The 23,155-nt window shown below is 35.1% G+C and overlaps 1 protein-coding gene across 1 annotated transcript in view; it reads right to left on the bottom strand.

Annotated features, from left to right (window-relative positions):
* The window catches only part of MALRD1 (MAM and LDL receptor class A domain containing 1), a gene marked incomplete at its 5' end in the record, with an annotated part of 553,418 nt that overhangs the window by 433,001 nt on the left and 97,262 nt on the right, over positions 1–23,155 (bottom strand). The window contains 3 exons of the mRNA XM_084867858.1: positions 2,754–2,874; positions 12,655–12,828; positions 21,085–21,182. Coding sequence (XP_084723984.1) covers positions 2,754–2,874; positions 12,655–12,828; positions 21,085–21,182 — 393 coding nt within the window. The remainder of the gene's footprint in view (positions 1–2,753; positions 2,875–12,654; positions 12,829–21,084; positions 21,183–23,155) is intronic.

The raw sequence follows: 23,155 nt of genomic DNA, 5'->3' as shown, positions 1-23,155 counted from the left end.
GAAGTATCAACCAAATTCATGATCAACAATGACAGATGGAAATACATGTGTGCAATTTGCACCAGCAAGAGTTTTATATGTATTGAGCCTGTGCAAGTAAACTTAGCCTTTTATAGATATAGAATAAACTTGCTTTATGATTTAGCTAAACTTTTTCCAGCCCAGTAAAGCAATCCAACTTCTCTTTCAGGCAATTGTCAGCAACACAGCAGTAAATATCAACACAAAACAGATTATTATTGTAGATCATGCAGGGAGAACAAAGGGTAAAATATTTAACTGCGGCAGTGTTTCACTATATTCTGTGCAGTGAGAAAGCCTGAAGTCATTTTCAAGGTCCACCATTTCTTACTTCTTTTCAGTAAGGTCACGTTTCTAAGATTTCTAAATCTCTGTATTTTCAGCTGATGAAAAGAAAATACAATTCCACTGAGTTGCCTATCTACCTACGCCAGGACTTCTGTGAGGATAAAATGAGATGAGGCATGGGAGAACGCTTCACAGACATTTGGTTAAAGCATGAAATGTTTGCACCTGACAAAAGCAAGTTGTGTTTCTGGGCTGAAGAAAATGCAAGGAGGCTAGTCGTTGCTAGGGAGAGGAAGATGGGCTATGTGATGTCACTACCCAATGGACAATTAGCATATTAGCCTTTTATATATAATAGATATTATGTTTTGAATTTACACAGAGAATTAGTATCAAGATTTAAAATTCTGGCTAGCCTTAAGTCACTTTCCAAACAATATATATTTTTTAAATCCTAGGTGATTCTGAAACATGAATTATATTATATATAAAATTTAATTGCCAAACAAAATTAAAATAGAAATTATTTTTAAAGATGTGTTTTAAAACAAACAAATAATTAAAATTCTTTCATAATTTTTTAAATTGAAATACCTATATTTGACAATTTTAGCTTAAAGTTTAGAATACCATTGGAAGACAGAGTGAAGTATAGTTTGTGACATACCATAGTTTTACTTTTTTTTTTAAATATATTTTTATGTAAAATCAGAGCCTACTGCACAGCATAAGAAATTAGCAACAAAACAAAAAAGGCAACTAACTGAATAGGAGAAAATATTTGCAAGCAATACCTCCAATAAGTGGCTAATATTTAAAATATATAAAGAGCTCATACAACTCAACAACAACAATACAAAAATCCCAAACAATCCAATTAAAAAATGGACAGATGATCTGAAGAAAACACGCAAATGGTCAACAGATATATGAAAAGATGCTCCACCTTTCTAGCTATAAAGCAAATGCAAATCAAAACTACAATGAGATATCCCTCCCGCATGTTAGAAATGATATTATCAATAAGACAAGATATAAAAACTGTTGGAAATGATGTGGAGAAAAAGGAGAACTCTTGTGCTGCTGGTGAGAATCTAAATTGGTACAGCCATTTTGGAAAACAGTACAAAGATTGTTCAAAAAATGAATACTAGAACTACCATATGACTCAGCCATCCCACTACTAGGTAACCACCAGAAAATCTGGAAACATTTATTCCTAAAGCTATATGTATGCCTATGTTCACTGCAGCATTATTCACAGTACCAAGACATATAAATAACTTAAGTGTCATTCAATGGATGATGGGTTAAAGAAGATATGATAAATATTTACAATGAAATACTACTTAGCATAAGAAAGAATAAAATATTGCCAATTGTGACAGTATGGATGATCTTGAGAGAATTATACTAAGCAAAATAAGTCAGACGGAGAAGAACAAGAGACCACATGATTTCTGTCATATGTGTAATATAAAACAGAAATAAACAAATGAACAAATAAAACAAAGAAACAAAAACTTATAAACACAGACAATACTTTAATGATTACAAGAGGTAAGGGAGGTAGGAGGAGATGGAAAAGGGTAAAGTATGTCAAATACATGGTGATGGAAGGTGGTGAGGATACAGGGCAATATGCAGTTGGTGTATTATAGAATTACATACTTGAAACTTATATAATGCTATTAATCAATGTCACCCCCAATAAATTTAATTTTAAAAATAAAAATAAATAAATAGCCCTAGCCTGTGGTTCAGTTAGTTGAGCATTATCCTGTGTAATGGACATCAATGGTTCGATTCCTGATCAGGGCACATACCCAGGTTGTGGGCTCGAGCCCCTGGAGGGGTGTATTCAAGAGGCAACTGGTTGATCTCTCTCTCTCTCTCTCTCTCTCTCTCTCTCTCTCTCTCTCTCTCTCCTCAATCAATAAAAAAATATTTAAAAAATATTTAAAAAATATATATGTTTAGTTTTCAAGGACATGTGATTTAACCCACATTTGGCACTAAGTATTAGTGAATTATATTACTGAAGGACTCTAATGTATGTTATATTTTGACTACAGGAATCGTGCGAGAATGGGCCTTCCTTCCTCTGGCTGCCAGCACTGCCTTCACTCCTACTGGATCTGCCTTTTCACCCCATCCTGCAGCTGCCTTTCTGCCATGCCACACTGCCCAGAGGCCCTGAGTGGCTGAGGTGGTGCAGAATGCCTGCATCGTCACCATGGCAATGAAGCCAGTGTCCTGCCCCGCCCAGTCACACAGTGCCTGAGTATGCAAATTAACACACCATCTTTGTACCCACTCCTGATTGGCTGGCTGGCATCACAAAGGTACAGTCAATTTGCATCTTACTCTTTTATTGGTGTAGATATCAAGAAGAACTAGTTACTCCAAAGCTTAAAATTACAATGACCAGGAGATTAACTTACCTTTGTTTACGATGCTGGTACCTGGCAGTGACATATGTGAAATTTCACATCCCTGGGATATACTGATGTCATCTAGGGCAACTGAAGCATTTGATGATAAAACAGTAGCTTCTAAAATTAACTATAATTACAGAAAGACAAATTATTAAAAATATACCATAAAAACAAATGTTTTTGTGTAGAGAGAAGCTCATTTGCATTTATCTAATTTTAGAAAAATGTTTTGACCATAACATTCAAGTTATAATTTAATAGTCACAACTGTTTTGATAGCATTTTATGTAATCTTAGTAATTTAGGTAACTTAGTTTCAATTAAAAGTTGTAACATTCATTAGCACTGAAGGATTGCCTTCCCATTAGAGCTATTAAAAGTCACATGTATTTAAAATTATCTCTTTGGGATAATCAACTGTGTGGTTTACAACTCAATTTAATTGAGATATAAATTCATTTGTAATGCGTCTGCTGGAAACAATGATTCATTTTCACATCAGAATATTTAAATACTTATATGTAGTATGTATACATATACATAATTTACATAGTGAGGTAAAGTCTACAATCTATAACCCTATACAGCAATAAGTAATATTCATATTCCAAAGCATCTATTTAAGTTTAATTTATTCTAACACTGAATAATGACTGATATAATTAATTTTCTTCTTATTAGTCAGTCACATTATTCTGTTGTTATTCTACAATCTTAATAAAAAAATGAAAGAAAAATTGCAAAGACTACAAAAATTAATCCTACTTTTCAGGCTTTATGCTAGAGAGACATTCCTAGGCATACACATGAAGGCCTGTGCAGCAATATTTATTTCAACGCTGGTTTTGATAACAAATAAATATGAATAATTCAAATGTGAGTCAATAAATTAATTGTAATATAAACTATGGGTTATTATGCTGGCTAACATTAATCTATCTCTACCTGCTAATATGGAAAGACCTTCAATATGTGCTTCTGCATATAAAATAAATTACAAAAAAAGTCCTACTATGATACTGAGTCAGGATAGTAAGAAGCTTGGAAAATTTATTGGTAAGTAGAATGGAGAAACTGAAACAGATGGCTAACTCAAACTGGCCCTATCCAGCACCCTGCCTCACCTGCCTCCAGCTCCCTTGCAGGATCACTGGCTAAAGTATTAAGCCCTCAGGACAATAAGGTTCAGGTCAGCATCAAATAATCTTAGGAACAAAGTTCCAGGTCTATTGGATTCAGAGATAGAGTTTTGGCTAAACTAGAGAAAACATCTAGGCCTCATTTGTTTTTCAGCTCCAGGCCCAGAAAAGCAACAATCAGATGAAGAGAGCCAAGGCTGACATCAGGACCAGCTGTGATGACTGATGACTACTTGCCCCGGTGCCAACCAATCAGTAGACACCAGGACCCTGGAAGGATACACCTGGAAAACTAGGAATATTCTATTGCATTCCTTCCCTAAGAACTCCCTTAAAATTCCTGCCTTTAGAAAACAAATAAAAACCAAGGACTTAGTGCACACACTCTCTCTTAGAGCACACTTTCTCCTTTCCCCGCTTCTTTCCTAAGGAACATATCTTTGCTTTCTTTCTCCAAGGGCCCTTATTGTGCCCCTGTAATTTGTTTCCTGAGTTCACACAGCCCAGCTGGCTCACTTCTCCCCTGTGACTTTCTTTCCAAAGAGGCAAGGCAGCTCTGCCTAGCTCAGTCCTACTTATATAATATTGCCTCTTCTATCTTAAGCCTCTCCTTTGTTTCTCTCTCCTCAGCTTTAATAATCATATTCTCAAAAAATCACCTGGACTTATTGTGGAACCTTTCCTTTGAAAAGTTAATAACCAAGAGCCCATATTCCCAGTAATAATACCATTAGGCTAAAAATACACAATGGGTTTCTAGATATACATGGTACATACATCATTATACATACATAGGAAGGATATAGAAGTAAAAATAAAAATATAGTGTCTATAGTTAACTCAAGATAAGGACTATGATGGGAGGTGATTGTGGTCAGGAGTGTATAATAAGTTTGATATTTTATAATAAGATGTACATAATTTTAAAAATTCTATTTAAAACTGGTTTCTGTAATATAAAAATATATTAACCAACTGAGAAATGTGGCCTTCATCCAAGAGGCAGAAAATAATAACAGGTTTTATAGATGAATTTTAACAAATGAAATACAGGTATTGAAATTGTGAAATATTCTATGGTTAACATTATTAAGTTATTGTAATTTATTTTTGAAAACTTTAATTTTGAAAGGATTTTCATTTTATTCATTATCATAATACTTTCTGGTTGAAGTTAATTAAAATATAGATGCTTAATTCTTTAGACTTATTAGATAAGCATTTGTTGATGACCACTTTTGAAGTCCTGTACTGCCCAAAGAAAAGCTGGATAAAATACAGAATAAATGGGCAATTCTCTGTTCTCCTACAGAGGTGCATGATACTATTCTTTACATGGAGTGGATGGGCCCTAGGATGAGTTGAAGTGGGATTATGGGGTAGGTCTTTAAAATATGATTTTATCGCCTAAACCTATTTGGCTCAGTGGATAGAGCCTCATCCTGCAGACTGAAGGGTCCCAGGTTCAATTTCAGTCAAGGGCATGTACCTTGGTTGCAGGCACATCCCCAGTAGGGGGTGTGCAAGAGGCAGCTGATCGATGATTCTCTCTCATAGATGTTTCTAGCTCTCTATCCTTCTCTCTTCCTCTCTGTAAAAAATCAATAAAATATATTAAAAATAAAATAAACTATGGTTTTATCATTTTGCCTGAAGGAAACCACTAGACTCTTTTAGATATTCTTATTAAAATGTAAGGATAAAACAACTTTCAAAACAAATAAAAATAGAATTAAATTATCTACACCTCTTCTTGTTAACTTGTATTATAATTAAATTTAAGCCTATGAAATGATCTATGATTAATTAAAACCTCATCTGATTATTTCAAAATCATATTAGCTATTCCTATTTTTAATTGGTTGTTTTAACCAAGCTGATATCTTTATTTGTAACCCAAAGCAGCTCCCTTTGGGAAAGACAGTACCTATTAATAATCAGTAAATGAAAAAGAGATTGCTGAAAGAAATGGTCAACCATGGATGAAGAAAGATTGAAAACCTCATTTCATAAGATTTTCAAGGCAATTTGAAAACTTAAACTTTAAATTGTATGTAGATGTCTTTCCCTTCTATAACTATCAAGTCTAGTAATACTTAGTTTTTTAACATTCGTTTAAAATCTTGCTTGGCGTTGACTTGTATTGACATAACCTTCAAACACGTGGTATCTACAGAACGTGTGAAGTGCAATTAACAAGTTTTGCTTGAAAAAGTTTGTGTTTGGTTTGGTTTTTGTTGCAGAACTAGGGCTAAGAAGATGGCGGATGAAGAGCATATTCGGCACTGCATGCTTTACGAGTTCCAATTAGGAAGAAAAGCAAGTGAGGCTGCAAAACACATCTGTAGTGCTCTTGGTCAAGATGCAGTTAGCGCCAGAAAATGCCAGCGTTGGTTTGAGAAATTTCGCGAGGGAAATTTTTCTTTAGATGACAAGAGTGGTCGAGGCCATGTGTCCAATTTTGATCAAGAAGCTCTTCAAGCTCTTTTGGTGCAAAATCCTCAAATTACCCAACAAGAGCTTGCGACAACTTTAAATTGTTCACAAAAAACAATTTCCAATCAATTGCGTGCACTTGGCAAAGTCCAAAAGTTTGGAAAATGGGTTCCTCATGAGTTGACCGACAACAATCGTAATCAAAGAGTCACAATTTGCAGTTCGCTCCTCTCTCGTCAAAACCGTTTGCCGTTTTTAGAGCAAATTGTTACCGGAGATGAAAAATGGGTGCTGTATGTTAATTTGAAAAGGTGGCCTCAATGGTTGGACAAAAATGAGGCTCCGCAGCCCACGCCAAAACCTGACTTGCATGCGAAAAAAGTGATGTTGTGTGTTTGGTGGAATTTTAAAGGAATTCTTCATTATGAACTTTTACCATCTAACCAAACCATTACAAGTGCAGTGTATAGTGCCCAATTGGGAAGGTTAGCCCAAGCTTTAAGAGAAAAAGAACCCGCGCTGATTAATCGGAAGGGCGTAATTCTTCACCACGATAACGCACGACCACATACTGCAAGAATCACTGCTGAAAAACTGCGCCAGTTGGAATGGGAAGTTCTCCCTCAACCTGCATATTCTCCTGATATTGCCCCTTCCGATTACCATTTGTTTTGTTCTTTGCAAAACTTTCTTCTTGGAAAAAAATTTAATAATGAAGAATGCCTCAAAAATGCATTGACCGAATTTTTTGCATCAAAATCACAAGAATTTTACAACAGAGGGATTAAAATGCTTCCTGAGCATTGGGCACAAGTAGTAGAAAACAATGGCAACTATATTGTTGATTAAATTTTGTTGTATTGTTTAAATAAATTCGATTTTTAAAAAAAGTATTAGAAAACGACATTAATTATTACTAGACCTAATATTTCTCAGGATCTTGTTAAAATTTGTTTTAATTAATTAATTATGTTATACCATGAATGAGCAAAATCATTTCTTGCTTTTGCTTCCAGGAATCACAATTTGTAAATGATGTTTATAATCAAGGGATTACTTTGCACACCTACAAAACTAAGGGAAGCTTTTCCAGAAAAACACTCAACTAGCGTATTTAGATTTTGGCTCTTTGATGTTTTAAAAATGAATAATAAGGACAATAAATATAAGTCTAAGGGGCAATTTAGAAAACAGAAAGATATTAAGAAGAGAAATTGAAATACAGTAATTTTTGAATGATGGTGGTATCAATAATAAGAGCAAGAGCTAACTTTTATTTAGAGCTTTCTACACACCAGGCATGTTCACTTGTCTTTACCCTGTGAAAAATGATGCTATTTTTGCCTTCATTTTAAAGCAAAGGAAACAGAAGCTTAGAGACTTGAAGTAATTGGTTGGAGGTCAGACATTTAGTAAGAAAAATATGGAACCGGAGCCATTTAATGATTATGCTATATTGCATCACTATAATGAAATAAGGAGATAATCAGTCTTTAGCAAATGCTGCAGAACAAAACTACGTAGCAAAATAGATTTAAGAAAGCCCTGGATTAAGAAGGCTGAGGACACAGCAGTTTTACAGAGACTAATCCAGCCTTCTCCTTTGTATTATAAATCTTACTGAATCCTCAAATAATGTCAGGAAATTGTTATTGATTTCTATCATTGACTATGATAAAAAGTGAACATGATATCAATCACTGTAGAAAATTTCACAAAAGGGTCATTTTAAAATGAAATCTAAAATATGACACAATTATGTTTTAATAGGAAACTCAAAGAAAGTAGATCAACTGGAAATCAATGGCCAGTACTCAGAAAAAAGTGTCAACTTCAGATATTAAAACTAAGAACAGCAGTTAGAGGGGAAATCCTAAATTAAATCAATGTATTTGTGTAAAAAGCTGAATATATCATGTGAACAGGACAAGCTAAAACATATTGGAAAGAATACTATTAACTATGTGACTTACATGCTTCCTGTAAAAACTGTTCAGGAAATGGAGAGAATATTGAACAGCTGTTAATTTGCTGTTCATATAGAATAAATGTAAGTCTAACCCTGATCCTCCAGGAAGCATGAAAGCCCTGCCTGACCAGGGTGCTTATTTCCTAAGGAAATCAAAGCAGATTGCACTCTGTTGTGATGTCTACTAGTACAGGAGACATCAAAAGGACCACAGTGAATCAGAATTTCTTGGCTACAAGGGAACACGAGGTCATAGAGTCTATGCCTTTCTCCTTTCCAATATCTGGATTGGATAGGATTATGTTGTATAAATATGTTCAGAGTTTAGTCACATTGAACTAAAGGCCAGGTGATGACTAAGGTCACCCTTAAAGGATTCAGTCCATTAAATTTAAAGGGCCAAAAATGACTATATCCAAGAAGATAAACTTTAAATATTCAAATATTTAAAAGCTATATTAACTATTTGTAAGTATAGTATCTTTTCCATGTGCTGTTGATAGAATAATGAAGTAGAGCCTGGCTAGAATCCTCATGCGTATGTCCATATTTTTTGAATATATACTTAGAGAAATCAGGTTAAAACCAACATAACATTAGCTTTTTTTTTCCTGCAGAGGTTAAGAAATGGGATAAAAAGAGGTGCAAAGAGGACAAAGTTGCATCTTAATGGGAAAATAAACAGTATTATAAGCAAAGAAAATGTTAACATTAGTTAATTCTGACATGTGAGTACATGGGTATTTGCCTCACTTTGTGTCTTCTATTTGTTTGAAATATTTAATGATATTTATATTAGTATGTATTAAATAATACTGTATATATGTGTGTGTGTGTGTGTGTGTGTGTGACTATGCATATTTATGTATTGTGTGTTTTTGTCTCTGCGTGTGTTTCTGTGTATAAAATCTGGACTGATTCACACCAGATTGTTAACACAGGCCCATGATATCTTATCTAAAGTCTTTGGGGCCAGCTGGGTTTTGAAATTTGAATAGTTCAGAGTTGTCTGTTAATCTAATACATATGGGATGTATTACATGATTTCCTGAGGAAGTTTGGAGGCATGGCTGTAAATCAAACCCATCACTAAAAGAACTGCCTAAATACCTCACATAGTTCTGGTCAGGTAAAGTTTTCCCTCTAAATTCATTTTTCACATACTGCCTTCCAAATTTTAACTTTCTAAATTGTGGCTGATTATCCTTAATGGAAAGCTAATGGAGATTTTCTTGTTTTGTTTTACTCACTTGTAGTCTCTAAAACAAACCTTTAATATAGCCAAGTAATAGGAATAAGAAGGAGCAAACCCTTACCTTCTCTGGGGTGAATTAAACATGGCTGAGGCTTAGCAAGAATCAAGACCATTCCCTCCCTTTGAAAGACATCACAATCAAGCTGAAGGTGATTAGTGATGAATGGGAGGCCCCAAATGGATAGAGAGAATAGCCCACATGTGGTGCTGAGCCCCCTCGGAAGAGGATAAAGGGAGAAAGAGTAGTTGGACAAGCCTGCTTTAGAAAACATCACAAATACCTTGCTTTCAAATTATAAAATCCTATCAAATCACTAGTGAATCTACAAACTAGTTAATATTCCCCAGATAATAGAGTAGTCTCAATTTGTACTGAAAATCAGAGCAAAACAAAAACTAAAATCCTATAAAAATATTAAAAGAGATAGAAAACTACACAATGCTGAAACTCCTCAATGACAATGATAGGTTAATGAGTGCCTCCAGGCTTAGAAAAAAATGCCTTTGGTCTCAACCCATAATATTTCTCAAACAGCTAGTACTAACAGGACATTCTGGTTTTTGTTTTGTTTTATTATTATATTATTAAGACTTTTAGAGCAATTTTAAGTACACTGAAAAACTGAGGGGAAGGTACAGATTTCCTTATGTCTCCGGCCCCACCGAAACATAGACTCCCCCATTATCAATATCCCCCACCAGAGTGGGGCATTTGCTACAATTGATAGACTTGATTTACTTATCATAATCACACAAAGTCCATGTTTGCTTTATGGCTCCATGGGTTTGAACCAATGTGTATAGGACATGTATCTATCATTATATTGTCAAAATGTTTTCTCTGCCCTAAAAACCCTCTTGTCTTCCCCTGCCTCCCCTGAACCCTGGCAACCACTGATTTTTTATTGTCTTCAGAGTTTTTTCTTTTCCAGATTGTAATATAGTTGGAATAATACAGTTTATAGCCTTTTCACATTGGCTTCTTTTGCTTAGCAATACTCATTTTAGAGTTTCTCCAAGTCTTTCCATGGCTCATTTGTACTTAACGTTGAATAATATTTCATTATCTGGATGTACCACAGTTTATTTATCCATTCACCCACTTGAGGACATCTTGGTGGCTTCCATCTTTTGACAATTATGGATAAAATTGCTTTAAAAATTCATGTGAAGGTATTGTTGTGTAGAAAAGGACATTCTGTTTTCTTCCCAATAATGTCAATGAACAATAGACTCTGAATGATCTTAATGGTTTAATTCTAACTAAAAGTAGACCTAATTTAAAAATTTTATATAGAATATAAATAAATGAGGCAAGATTTTAAATTGTTCTGATTTTGTCTTGTCACATGTAATAGACATAGACATGAAAATGATTCCATGACTGGCCTTTATAACATGTTTTCCAATTAAAAGTTTATAGATTCATAGTGTTTTTTACCATTAGATTTGGGAGTGGAATCATATATAATCCCTGAGAACTATGTGAAAAAGCCTCTAATTATTGAGTCTAGATTTCTGGTCAATAGGACAGTCCTCTAAATAAAGAATACTAACATTTACAGAGTGTCTATCATTCCCAGACAGTGTTCAGGTAATAACCACAGCAACAGTAATAGCTCACTGTTTACTCTATGCCAGATTTCTTCCATGTGCTTTACGGGTGTAAATCATAAATCATTTAATCTCCCCAATAACTCTAATGTATAATACCAATAGTACCCATTCTATTCCCTATTCCTCCTGCTTCCTTGGGTAGGGACTTCCCTGAAGCAGCACTGCTGTTAGGGACTCCTTACTCTTTACCCTCAGAGGAGGCAGATTTAACTGACTGGAGGTGTTAACAGAATAAGCAGGGTGATCTCAACTCATCCTCTTTGTCTCTCATTCAACCCTCCTTTTGTGAGCCAACCCGTCTTCAGTAGGCAGGCTCTCTGATATTATCCCTGGATAATGACAAAAGGTGTCCCCCAAAATGTGAGTCTAGTCCTTCTCTAGCAGAGTTGGTTGTTCTCTGAGTGAATCTATTTATTCTGAGGTAAGGTATTATTTTAAATATTTGGCTGCAGATTCTAAAGCCATCTTTTCTAAAATATTTAGCTATTTGACTTTTATATTTATCTCAGTTGATTCAAAATGAGGACAAATGAGGTGTGTTAAGTCTCAAGGACCCCTAACACCCTAACAATGACCATCTCACATACCACCACCACCACCACCCCCATACACACACACACACACACACACACACACACACACACACACACACACACACTTTCAGAGGAAGAAACAGAAAGGCAGAGGGACTAAGCAACATCCCTATGATTCTATACCTGGATTTGAAATCTCAACTCCAGAGTTTATGTTCACGGCCACTATTGTGGCAACTCTTTCTCCATTATCCAGAATCCCCTAACATGTTGTTTTGACTACCACTGGGATTTCACCAGCTGGGAAATTGAAGCTCAAAGATGAAACATGCATAATCACTTAGGAAACAATGAACTGAGCTGAGATCAGCACTCAGACCACCTGACTCTGAAGGCATTGCATTTTCCACTACAGTCTACTTAGTTTCTGAACCTAGTTCAAAAGTAACTAATTTCAAACATCATCCAGAAGAGAGCCACGTGCAGCGGGTGAATGTTGGGGCACTCATTTGATAAGCTGCAGTTACCTTCTTTTATTGTTAACCAAGAAAATGACATCAAAGATTTTGAAAAAAAAATCTCCAATATTATTGGGCAACAAAAACAGAGCAACAGGATTAAAATGTGAATATAGCTCAAGTAAGGTTTCTTCACTATCTCAAATAATCCATCATCCACACTTAAACACACACACACACACACACACACCCACACACACAAGAACTTTTTTCTAAGTTACTCTCATCTCTGCCATCTTATTAAGGTCTTAGCCCCACCTTTGCTGTGCTTCCACAGATCATTCTTGAGCCCTTAGTCAAGATAATCTCTCTACTCATTCCTGATTGTGAATGTGCTGGCTTTATTGATGTCAAAGGGATATATGTGCTAATAGTTGTCTGAGAGGATTAACATTAAATGGGAATCTTCTGGTGAGTTTTATTAATTTGTATGTGCTTACCTGAAAAGGCAAACTAGATTCTCCAGTCTTTGCATAGAGATTGATTTTTGCTTGTCTCCATTGAAATTTGGAGATTCCAATTAGCTCAGCCTGCTTTTGCAAATTTTCATCCAGTGATGTTCTTGTAAAAACCGAGAGATGTGAATGCTGAGACAAATAATACCAAAACTGCACCTGTTGAAAAATATTGTTGAATATTCCATTTAACTGTCTCAAGTAGATTTTCCATAATTAAAAATATCCCAAACTACTTTCATATTAAATTTAATCTTTGCAATTCTCCTTTCCTCCAAATTTGTAAGCCCAGAAGAAGGAAAGCACTCATTTGCCAGACTTTGTATTCTCTCCTTAAGAAAAGGTGCAATACCCTGGTCAGTGTATCTCAATGGTTAGAGCATTGGCCTGCACACTGAAGAGTCATGGGTTCAATTCCCAGGCAAGGGCACATACCTGGTTGCAGGTTCCATCCCTAGGCCTTGGTCAGGGCATGTGTAGAAGGCTACTATTCGATGTGTCTCCACATCGATGACTTTCTCTCTCTCTCTCTCATTTTCTCTCTCTCTCAAAATCAATGGAAAATATATCATTAGTAAGGATTGACAAAGAGAAAAGAAAAGAAACAAAAAGAAAAGAAAAGGCTCAAGGTGGCTGTACCAACTGGTATATTTAACACTTGCCATGGAGATGTCTAAGAAATTGAACACCAGCATACTACCAAAACAAGTTTGAGGAAACACATTTGTCCACAGAGTCATAGAAGTTTCTCAGGAACCTTCTCTAGTGCTTCTGATAAATCTGTGGAGATACACTTTCAGTCTCAAAGTTACAAAATCAGGTATTACTTTCATTATCCTTGAAAACTATAATCAGTACTTGCCATTAACCCCTTCTCTGTTTTAACATTATCAAAGAATTGGGGAGTTCATATACTACTCATTACACAATTTAATCCAAGTGAGATATTGTTCTTTTTGAAACTGTGGAGCCTTAGACATTTTGCTTCTACTTGTCATCAAAGATGACATCTATATATATAAAAGGCTAATATGCAAATTGTTCCCAAGGGAGTTTGGGAAACCAGGAGTTCAATTGCTTGCTATAACATGTGCTGACCATCAGGGGGCAACATGGAAGGCCCCAATTGGCCCTGTTCGCTAGCCAGGCCTAGGGACCCTACCAGTGCATAAATTTTGTGCACTGGGCCTCTAATAATCTAATAAAAGTTTGACAAGTAAACCATGTAATGAAGAAAATATATAGAGAGGATTACTTTAGGTACTATCAGTACCTATAACATAGACTCCATAACTGTTATTTATTCAACCAAATATTTACTGACCATTTAATAAGTACTGGGCACTGTGAAAGGCAAAAGTAAATCCCCTCAATGGTTGGATAATTCACTCTATAAAATATAACAATTACACCTCCTTAAAAACAGGTTCAGACACACAGCAGTCTTTTTTTCCTTATTATGACATTAGAGGCCCTCTGAAATTTGTGCACTGGGGGTAGGGGTCCCCTCAGCCTGACCTGAATCCTCTCACAGTCCGGGAACCCTCAGGGGATGTTTGACTGATGGATTAGGATATCCTTAGCACTGCTGCGAAGGCGGGAGAGGCACCCACCACCACCACTGCACCTGCCAGCAGTGAGCCTGGCTTCTGGCTCACTGACCACCAGGGGGCAGCTCCTGTGTTGAGTGTCTGCCCCCTGGCAGTCAGTGTGCATCATAGCAACTGGTTATTCTGCTGTTTGGTCAATTTGCATATTAGGGTTTTATTATATAGAATAGAGTCTCAAGGGTGCTTTTTTCAGGGGGGAAAAAAATAACATTCAGAGATGTGGTCTGAGGGAAACAGAATCCTTCTGTTTGGACTCTAGGTGATTCTTTTTTCAGTTTACTATATTTTAAATTCTTGCTTTCTTCCCTTTGTCATTCTGCTTTTATTGTGTTATATGAGCAGATATTAGTTCATATATATATATATATATATATATATATATATATGTTAATTTACCCATTTATTTCATTGTTGGCACTAATTTCAGTGGAGATGAAAGATTGCAAAATTTCATTAAATTCTGTTTAAAAATTGCTCATTATAAAATATCAAGCATTTTCTGTTCTAATGTGGCACATTTTTTTACACCATATACTTAATTGACACCACCTGATCAAATAAAGTCTTTCTGGCTGTCCATTTCATTTTAGATTTTACTACCAGGATCATGTAAACTCAGACCTTGATAGGTAAGCAGAAGTGTAAAGTCAATGGAAGTGTTTAATTAAATTCTATGGAAATTGAGGATTTATGTTCTCAATTACAATTAAATCTTAGATCCCTGCTGTAATTTCAGCATGCTGCAAGGTTGTAAATATGCAAAACAGAGCTTTAAACGTAGTTATGCAAGAGATATGCATGCCGCATCAGAATTTCAAGCTGTCAAACTGTCACTCAGTACATCACCAGTGTGAAGTTATTTTAATAGTATATTCTGAGTAAGAATCAATGAGATCCACATTCAATAGAATAATGGATTAGAACTTATATTTAATTTACTATTTAAACATAATTGGCATTGTAGAAACTTAAGGAGAATTCTTGAATTTATTATAGACCAAAAAACTTTCTATGGACTTTTCATATTCAATATCGTTAAGGGTGAAAGGATGGGGGAAAAATTATTAATACAGCTGTGGTTTGAAACAGGCACTTATCAAGTGTGCAAGGTGTGTGGCTCTCCATGTGATACACACCAGGAGTAGATCACCAAGACATGAACTCAAAATGATGATGTGTGTTGTGAATTCCACACAGAACCTATTATAACAATGTGTATTCAGTAGATATTCAGTAAATAAATATTTTTTTTTTAAAAAGGCAAGAATGAGTGGACTGTTAGTATCAGTACTTAAGTAAATAAGTATAAACTTTGGAAGGGAGAGAGAGGGAGAGAGAGGAACAGGGGGGGATAAGAGACAGAGAGAGAAAAGGAGGGGGAGGAGGAGGAGAGAGAGGAAAAGGAGGAAGAAGAAGAACATGCTCTGTGTTAGAAAATGTACAAGATATTAGGTGTCCTTACAGATCTCAGAGTTTTATAGAGGAAAGTGAAGAAAAAAAAATGAATGAATAAGTATAATGAGCATAATGACCAAGTTACGAAAATAGTGTGGCTACCTACATGTAAGTTAATTAGCATTAAACAAATTTTTAAAATCCTCAGCATAACCATTATTGCTTGTCTCATTTTTGGTTCTTATAAGTGTATTTATAGTAGCACATGATCTCACTCATCTAGAGGAAATGATGAACAACATAGACTGATGAACAAGAACAGACCTGGAGGCAAGGAAGCATGGATCAGACTGTCAGATCTCAGAGGGAAAGTGGGGGAGGGTGGAGATAAGGGGGAGAGATAAACCAAAGGACTTATGTGCATGTATATGAGCCTAACCAGTAGTCATGGAAAACAGGGAGGTGGGGGCATGCATGGGGAGGGGTTTGGGATGTGAATGGGGTGGTGAGGACAAATATGTGATACCTTAATCAATAAAGAAATTTTAAAAAATCCTTTTCTTAGTTATACTCAACATAGTTTATTTGTTCAGCAGCAATATGTAACAGGAAAATTTCGATCATCACAGAAAGTTCTACTACATAGAGCTTCAAATCATGTACAATTACACCAATCATTTAAAATTTATTTACTGCTTGTCATTGTTAGAAGAAATTATTTTCTAGATTCATGCCTGATTCAATAAAAAGTAGCTAAATACAATGTTAACATTTAAAGCTTGTATTTTATGTTTCTTGTTTTCATTAAGGCAAATCTTATATAGTGTGTGACTGATCACTGTATTCAAGAGAATTTCATGTGCTAAAAGCTTGCAAAATAGCAGTTCCTTTCATTGCAAATTAGAGAGAAAAATAATGCTTAAACTATTGTATTTATTTATTGTATTCTATGATTTTGTATTATTTATATGTTTAAAAATATCAAATGCTCAATTTTACTACAAAATGAAAGGGCATCTTAGGTGACTTCTCTGCTAGTTGCTGAGTACAGGTGGGTAGCCACACTGGAGTGTGGATGAACTCAGGGAGCCACTTGCTCTGGTTTCCAAGGCCCCCCGAGATGTTCCCTGGAGGAGCAGCCAGTTCCACAAAAGACTAACTGGGCTCCCTGGTACTTAACTCTGGGAAGGCTATAACAGGGCATTGTTCAGAAGTTCAAAATGATTTCCTCCTCATTTCTGGTTTTCTGTTTTCACTGCCTTTGGTCTGTTTCCAGTTGAAACTCTATCCCTCACATTTTCTGCTTCTTTCCCCAGCTCTGCTTTGGTCTCTCTCAGAGCTGCTTGTCCTCTCTTCACACCCTCTCTCAGTTGTATTCCAACAGTCAGCTGCCTCTGCCATCTCCACTTTAAATCAAATCGGGCCCTGCCTGGTATTGCTACACTTGCTTGTCTTCAAGATCTAGAATAATAAAAATACCGAGAAAAAAAAAAGTCAAAAAAAAGAAAAAAAAAAGAAAGGAAACAAGTTATTCCCTCAAAATTTAGCTGGCAATAAGTCTGTATTGAAAAGGAAGATTGTTTATCACACACACACAAAACAAAAAACAACTCACCATTACCACAGTGATTTTTATGATTCCTAGTTATAACTTTTGTCTGTGTAGTCCTTATCTGAACAAAGTTAAGTGGAAGTTAGGAATACTCAGTAAATTGTAATCTGTTTTTCTCATTAACCAATTAATCTCCATTTTTTTAAACCATATACAAGTAGAGAGTACTTGCTCAATGCCTCCCCCATAACTGTTACTTTCCCTAGAATGCATCACATATTCTAACATCTATCCTTGATTTAAACAAAAATCAGGAACAAAGTGTGATTGCACCATTCCAAGCCCCACTCATAATTACTTTTTTTCATTAATTTGTCTTTGACATGAGTTCATCACTCTAAATGAGGAACATTATAAGACATGGCCTTTCAAAACTCATTGAGAGAGTTGTTGTAAGTGGGTAATTATTATTATACCCTGTTCACCCTCTTGTGGTACTTAACCCTGAATTGCTGTTGGGACCCTTACTAAACCTACCTTTATGGCCAGCGTTTGCTCAGGTTGTCCCTGTTTTTCCCCAGCATTGAGAACTGTGATCAGTGCAGGGTAGATAAGTAAGCACTGAGCGTGTATTAAATCAGGTAAAAAATGTTTACATTGGTGCATTCAAAGGAGAAGACTCTGAACTATTTTTGTTTTGTGTTTTGTTTTTTACTTTCCACAATCCTAACCCACGATGACTCATTCGTCTTCTCTGCACGGGCTGCTGAAACACAGATGTGAATGTGTAGCCTGGCCCGGAATCACTTTGTTCTGGAACCATCCCACTTCTTGCTTCATCCATCTTTGCCCTCTTCATTCATGTTTTTATTTATGAATTTTTAAAAAACACACCCAATATCTATGAAGCAGAAACTTTATATTATAAATCTTCCTGTATCTAATTAAGAAATCCTAAAGCTGAGATATTTTGTCTTTTGTACTGTAACTCAAATAGAACTCAAAAAATATTAATCCATACAAATCCTCTTCATATTTGATACTTCCTAGTTAATTGGAAACAGTAACAGCATTTCAGTACTGATAAGAAATAGTGGCTTCTGGATCCCACATGTTCTGTTTGTCCTATCTCCTGGCTATTAAAGAGAATAGTGCCAAGTTTCCACCAGTGTCTGAAGGAAGGTTTGAAGCTTTTAAATTAAAATCCATATCTTGAACAAGAATAAACTCCAGAACAACTGCGCATGTTGATACCATGTGTTGGCCATATATAAAGTACAAGGTAATAATTCATAATAACCCTAAAAGTCTGCTGATAGAAAAGAAAGCTTTGTGTTCTTTTATAGTTCTTTAAAAAAAAACAAACATGTTCTTCACTACATTAGCCTAATTTGATTATGTAAGAAAAAAGATCATATAATGTTATAAAATGAAGGCTTTGATCATACAAAGTGCCCAGTTATCTCACTGCCTCACTTTATCATTTTATAATGAAGAACATTTGCTATTCCATGAATACAATGTATAAATATAAAATATAATCAATATGTTCAAATTAGAAAGATCAGCTGGGTCTACTGATTACTAAAGAAAATAAGAATTTGGTTTGTTCCCATGTTCTGTAACTTTTATAGAAGAATCTAACATTGCCACAGATATATAAAAAGTAATTTTATATTCTTAAGATACTCCTTTTTGAGATAACATTAGCTATGTGTATCTCAAACTATAAATAACATTTTCTAACAGACTACTACTATTTCTTAAGCTGGAAAATACTATAAAGTGATCCAAATATTCCTCCTTTTACCTCAAAGATTACTAAGATTAAAGCAGATGCAGACAAAATGTGAAAAACAAATACCTCTCTAACAGTCTGTAATGCTGAAGCACTCTCACTTTTCCAGAAGTGAAGGCAAACAATTAAATCAGTATCTGAGACCTTGGGAGATTGAGGACTTGGTTCTGAAAGATAAACTATCAGACATCGAAACTGTCCACTGCTTTCACTGAGTCCTCACCTAAATAACTTCCCACAGCTAAGCTTCAAATTTAAGTAACCGTAGAAAAAAAAATGTCCTCAAGTGGAAATAATCATAAATTGAAACACAATCCCAGTGACCAAAATGAATGGCTACCAGCATACAACACTGGGAAAGGCAGATTATTTTTTAAAAGAAAATGTAAAACAAAATAAGCTTTCTCAGTGAGTCTCAGAAATTCCTAATAAGCTCTTAAGTTTTGTGTTCAAATTTTTGTAAAAGAGGTAGAATTAATACATGTTATCCCTTTCTGCATTATTCCCAATGTCTCTAAATGTATTTACCAATAGGAATTGCATTTCTTGAAGGCACAAAATCTCCAGGAGTTCTCAAACAAAATAGCAAAACAAACACACAAACAGAGAAACAACTATATTTATTACATAGAATTTCATTAAAATAAAGCAAAGATGGGTGCAGAGTGCAGCTGAGTGAAGTGGAAGTCAAATCCAGGTAGTCGTTTTAATCCTAATCCCCACAGAGAAATCAGCAAAAAAGGGAGGAGGAGGAGGAGGAGGAGGAGGAGGAGGGAGATGACAAGAAAACAAAAAGAATGAACACCTATTAAGAGTTCTGTGGATTCTCAGATTTCTATAAAGCTGAAAATGTAATATATTTATACCTCTATTTATTAGAAAAGTGCTATAACCTATATTTACAAGTGATGAATTTAGTTTGTGGCAATATTGATATTTCATTATTTTTTTATAACTAAAGAGAAAAAAATAAGCTGAAATCCTGAGGGCTTAGAGAGATGTCAAAAATCTCAAAATGAATGAAAACAAGACAAGTTGAAGAGAAAACATTTGATTTAGTTTTAGTTTTATAGAAAGGGAAAAAAATATGTTTAGTGAATCCTTGTTTTGTGCCAAATACTTTGCTAGGTGACTTAATCACATTTTAATATTTACAACCATGTGAAGAAGGTATGCTAATACGAAGGTTTCCAGTGTAGACATTGAATCTCAACTAGAGCGTTTAATCTGTGGAAGAACTAAGATTCAACAAAGTTCCAGAAACTGACCGGAGTGGCTCAGTTAGTTGAGCATTGTCCTGTGCACCAAAAGGTTGCTGGTCTGATTCCCAGTCAGGACACACACCTGCCTTATGAGTGAGATCCCTGATCAGGCATATATGGAAAGCAACTGATCCTGTTTCTCTCACTCACTCGCCCACTCTCACTCTCGGTCTCATTCTCTCTCTTGCTCTTTTGCTCTTTCCCTTTCTCTCTCTAAACATGTCCTCATGTGAGAATTTAAAATAAAAGTGGCAGAACTGAGATTTGTACCAAATCTATCTGATTCCAAACCTCAGCTTTTTTCTTTATTGTGCTTTTAAAATGAATTGAGTATTCTAATGCTTAGTCTGTGTAGATATGGTTCCAGGAGAACTAATTAAAAGAATACATTTTCAGAAAACATAATTATTTTCTGCATATATTCATCCTTTTATCTTTCTTTCAACAAGCATTTTTAACTAAATTTAATTTAATCGATAAACATTATTGGTAAAAATAAAAAGCAATTTTGACAACATGCACCCATAGCTTTTAGATTAATGGAAGAATTGTGTAAAATACTATAAAATGATAGAAATATTCCTTAGTGCCCCTCCCGCAAAAAAAGAATGTCATGAGTTATGTTGCAAATGGTCTTTTGGAAGGACATGGCATTTCATGCTGAAATAACTCATACAAATCTCTCAATTCATCATGAAAACAGTGATAAAACATAGCAGACATTTACTAGCAGGAGCAGCACAAGCCTCACACTTTACCACCACAGAATGGCCAATAGAAATTCCAATAGTAAATTACCTGACATGGGTTAGAGGCATTAAGTGATTTTGTAAGAACAGGACTTCCAAGTTTGGCCACTCCAGGCAATTGATGTGCTTGCAAATAAATAAACAATCCTGCAAGAACAAATATAAAGTCATATAGATGCAGGTTCTTCTGTTGTGCTTTTCACAGTTCCTTACCCTAGCATCTTATCCTTGCACACATTCAACTGTCAATTAAGTAAAGAATATTATATTTTTACTTATTTACCATTAATCTATATAGACAACTAAAAGCACTTTCAGATGAATAACATTAAACACCTAAAATAAAATTTAATTGATTAAAAACAAGGTCTTGAATTAATCCTATAAACAAATATTATATTGGCTTACCTCACATCATAAGAGTTTAAAATCAAATTAAATGAAGCCTTTAAGTTTACAATTAGATACTCACTATGCCCGTAAGAAATTTTGATGAGAGCTTTATTTTTAAGGTTTTTCACAAAGTACTGAAGGATAAAGCTTATGGGATGAGTTTGGTTCCTCCTGGGGCTTACATGTTTGACATTGTGGTCTGTGCTAGTGGGGATGAATGCTTAATTGAAGATCTAATCTGAACGTTAACAAAATAACTGCTTATAGATTTTAACTACAGAGGATGTGCTCATGGCAAATGTATAGGGGGATAACATCGCTTAGCTGCTAAAAGCTCACACATCTGAACTGCTGTCGGGGGGAGTTGTCCTTGAATATTGAAAATTTACAAGAAAGGCTATTCTGAACAATGTCAATGTTTGATCCTGCCCTTTGATAAGCAGGAAGTGATGGGCAACTTGGAAAGCCAACCATTTTTACTGGAAAATATCACATTCTTAAGGTGATTTTTCTACATACAAGTCAATGCTGACTGCACAGAAATGGATTTCAGTATTAAAATGAATTATTTTATAGATACTCCATATGTTTAACAAAATATCCAAAGTTGCAGGTTAGCAGTGTTGCCTTTGAGTGAGGAAAATAGTACCCAGTTTATATGGTTTTTAAATCTCTAAGCTAACTGGGAAGGCTGAGGAATACTCTTCCCAAATTTCAACCTAAGACTAATGGAAACAGTGCATAAGCTCATTTTATTCTCTACATTTCACCTATAAAGAAATAGAGTAGGAAAAGATAATATTAAAAAAGTATTCCACATTTAAAATCCTCAGGTTCAGGTAAAACTCCAGTGAATATTTTCAAAAGTCTAAACAAAATACTAAAAAATAAAAAATATATATATTCAGACATTTAAAATGTGTACAATTTCAAACACTTAATAAAGAATGATATATAAAAATGCAAAAACTCTAAAACCTAAAAGACAAAAAGGGTTTGAATAAATTGGTTACACCACAAAATAACTGGAAGTGTGATAATGTCTACTAGAAATGTACAACCCCATGACTAAGATTTATTTAATTTTTAAAGAACAAATATTTGCAAAATTACTCATAAGATCTTAAGACTTAGAAAACTAGGAGAGCTCCCTAACTCACTTTATGATGCATGCAGACATCTTTGAGAATGAAAGAAAATAGAAGAATTTAAATAATAATAATACATTATAGCCCAGCTCAGTGGTTGAGCATCTAACCTATGAATTAGACGATCTTGGTTTAATTTCCAGTCAAGGCACATGTCTGGGTTGAGGACTTGATCCCCAATTCTGTCATCATTGATGTTTCTGTCTCTCTCTCCCTCTCCTTTCCTTTTTGAAATCAATAAAAATATATTTTATAAGAAAATACTGCTGAAACTGGTTTGGCTCAATGGATAGAGCATCGGCCTGCAGACTGAAAGATCCCGGGTTTGATTCTGGTCTAGGCATGAGAGAGAATCATTGATCAGCTGCCTCTTGCACACCCCTCACTAGTCATGGTTGCGGGCATATCCCCAATGAGGGGTGTGCAATCGGCAGCTGATCAATGATTCTCCTTCATCGATGTTTCTAACTCTCTATCCCTCTCTCTTCCTCTCTGTAAAAAATTAATAAAATATATTTTTTTAAAAAGAAAATACTATCAAGCAACATCACTCATGATCAAAGATATGAAGTCTAATAA

This window comes from Pipistrellus hanaki (assembly GCF_964339955.1).
Source record: "Pipistrellus hanaki genome assembly, chromosome: 1".
In the NCBI taxonomy this organism is placed as follows: domain Eukaryota; kingdom Metazoa; phylum Chordata; class Mammalia; order Chiroptera; family Vespertilionidae; genus Pipistrellus; species Pipistrellus hanaki.
This window is presented reverse-complemented; position numbering and strand designations above follow the sequence as displayed.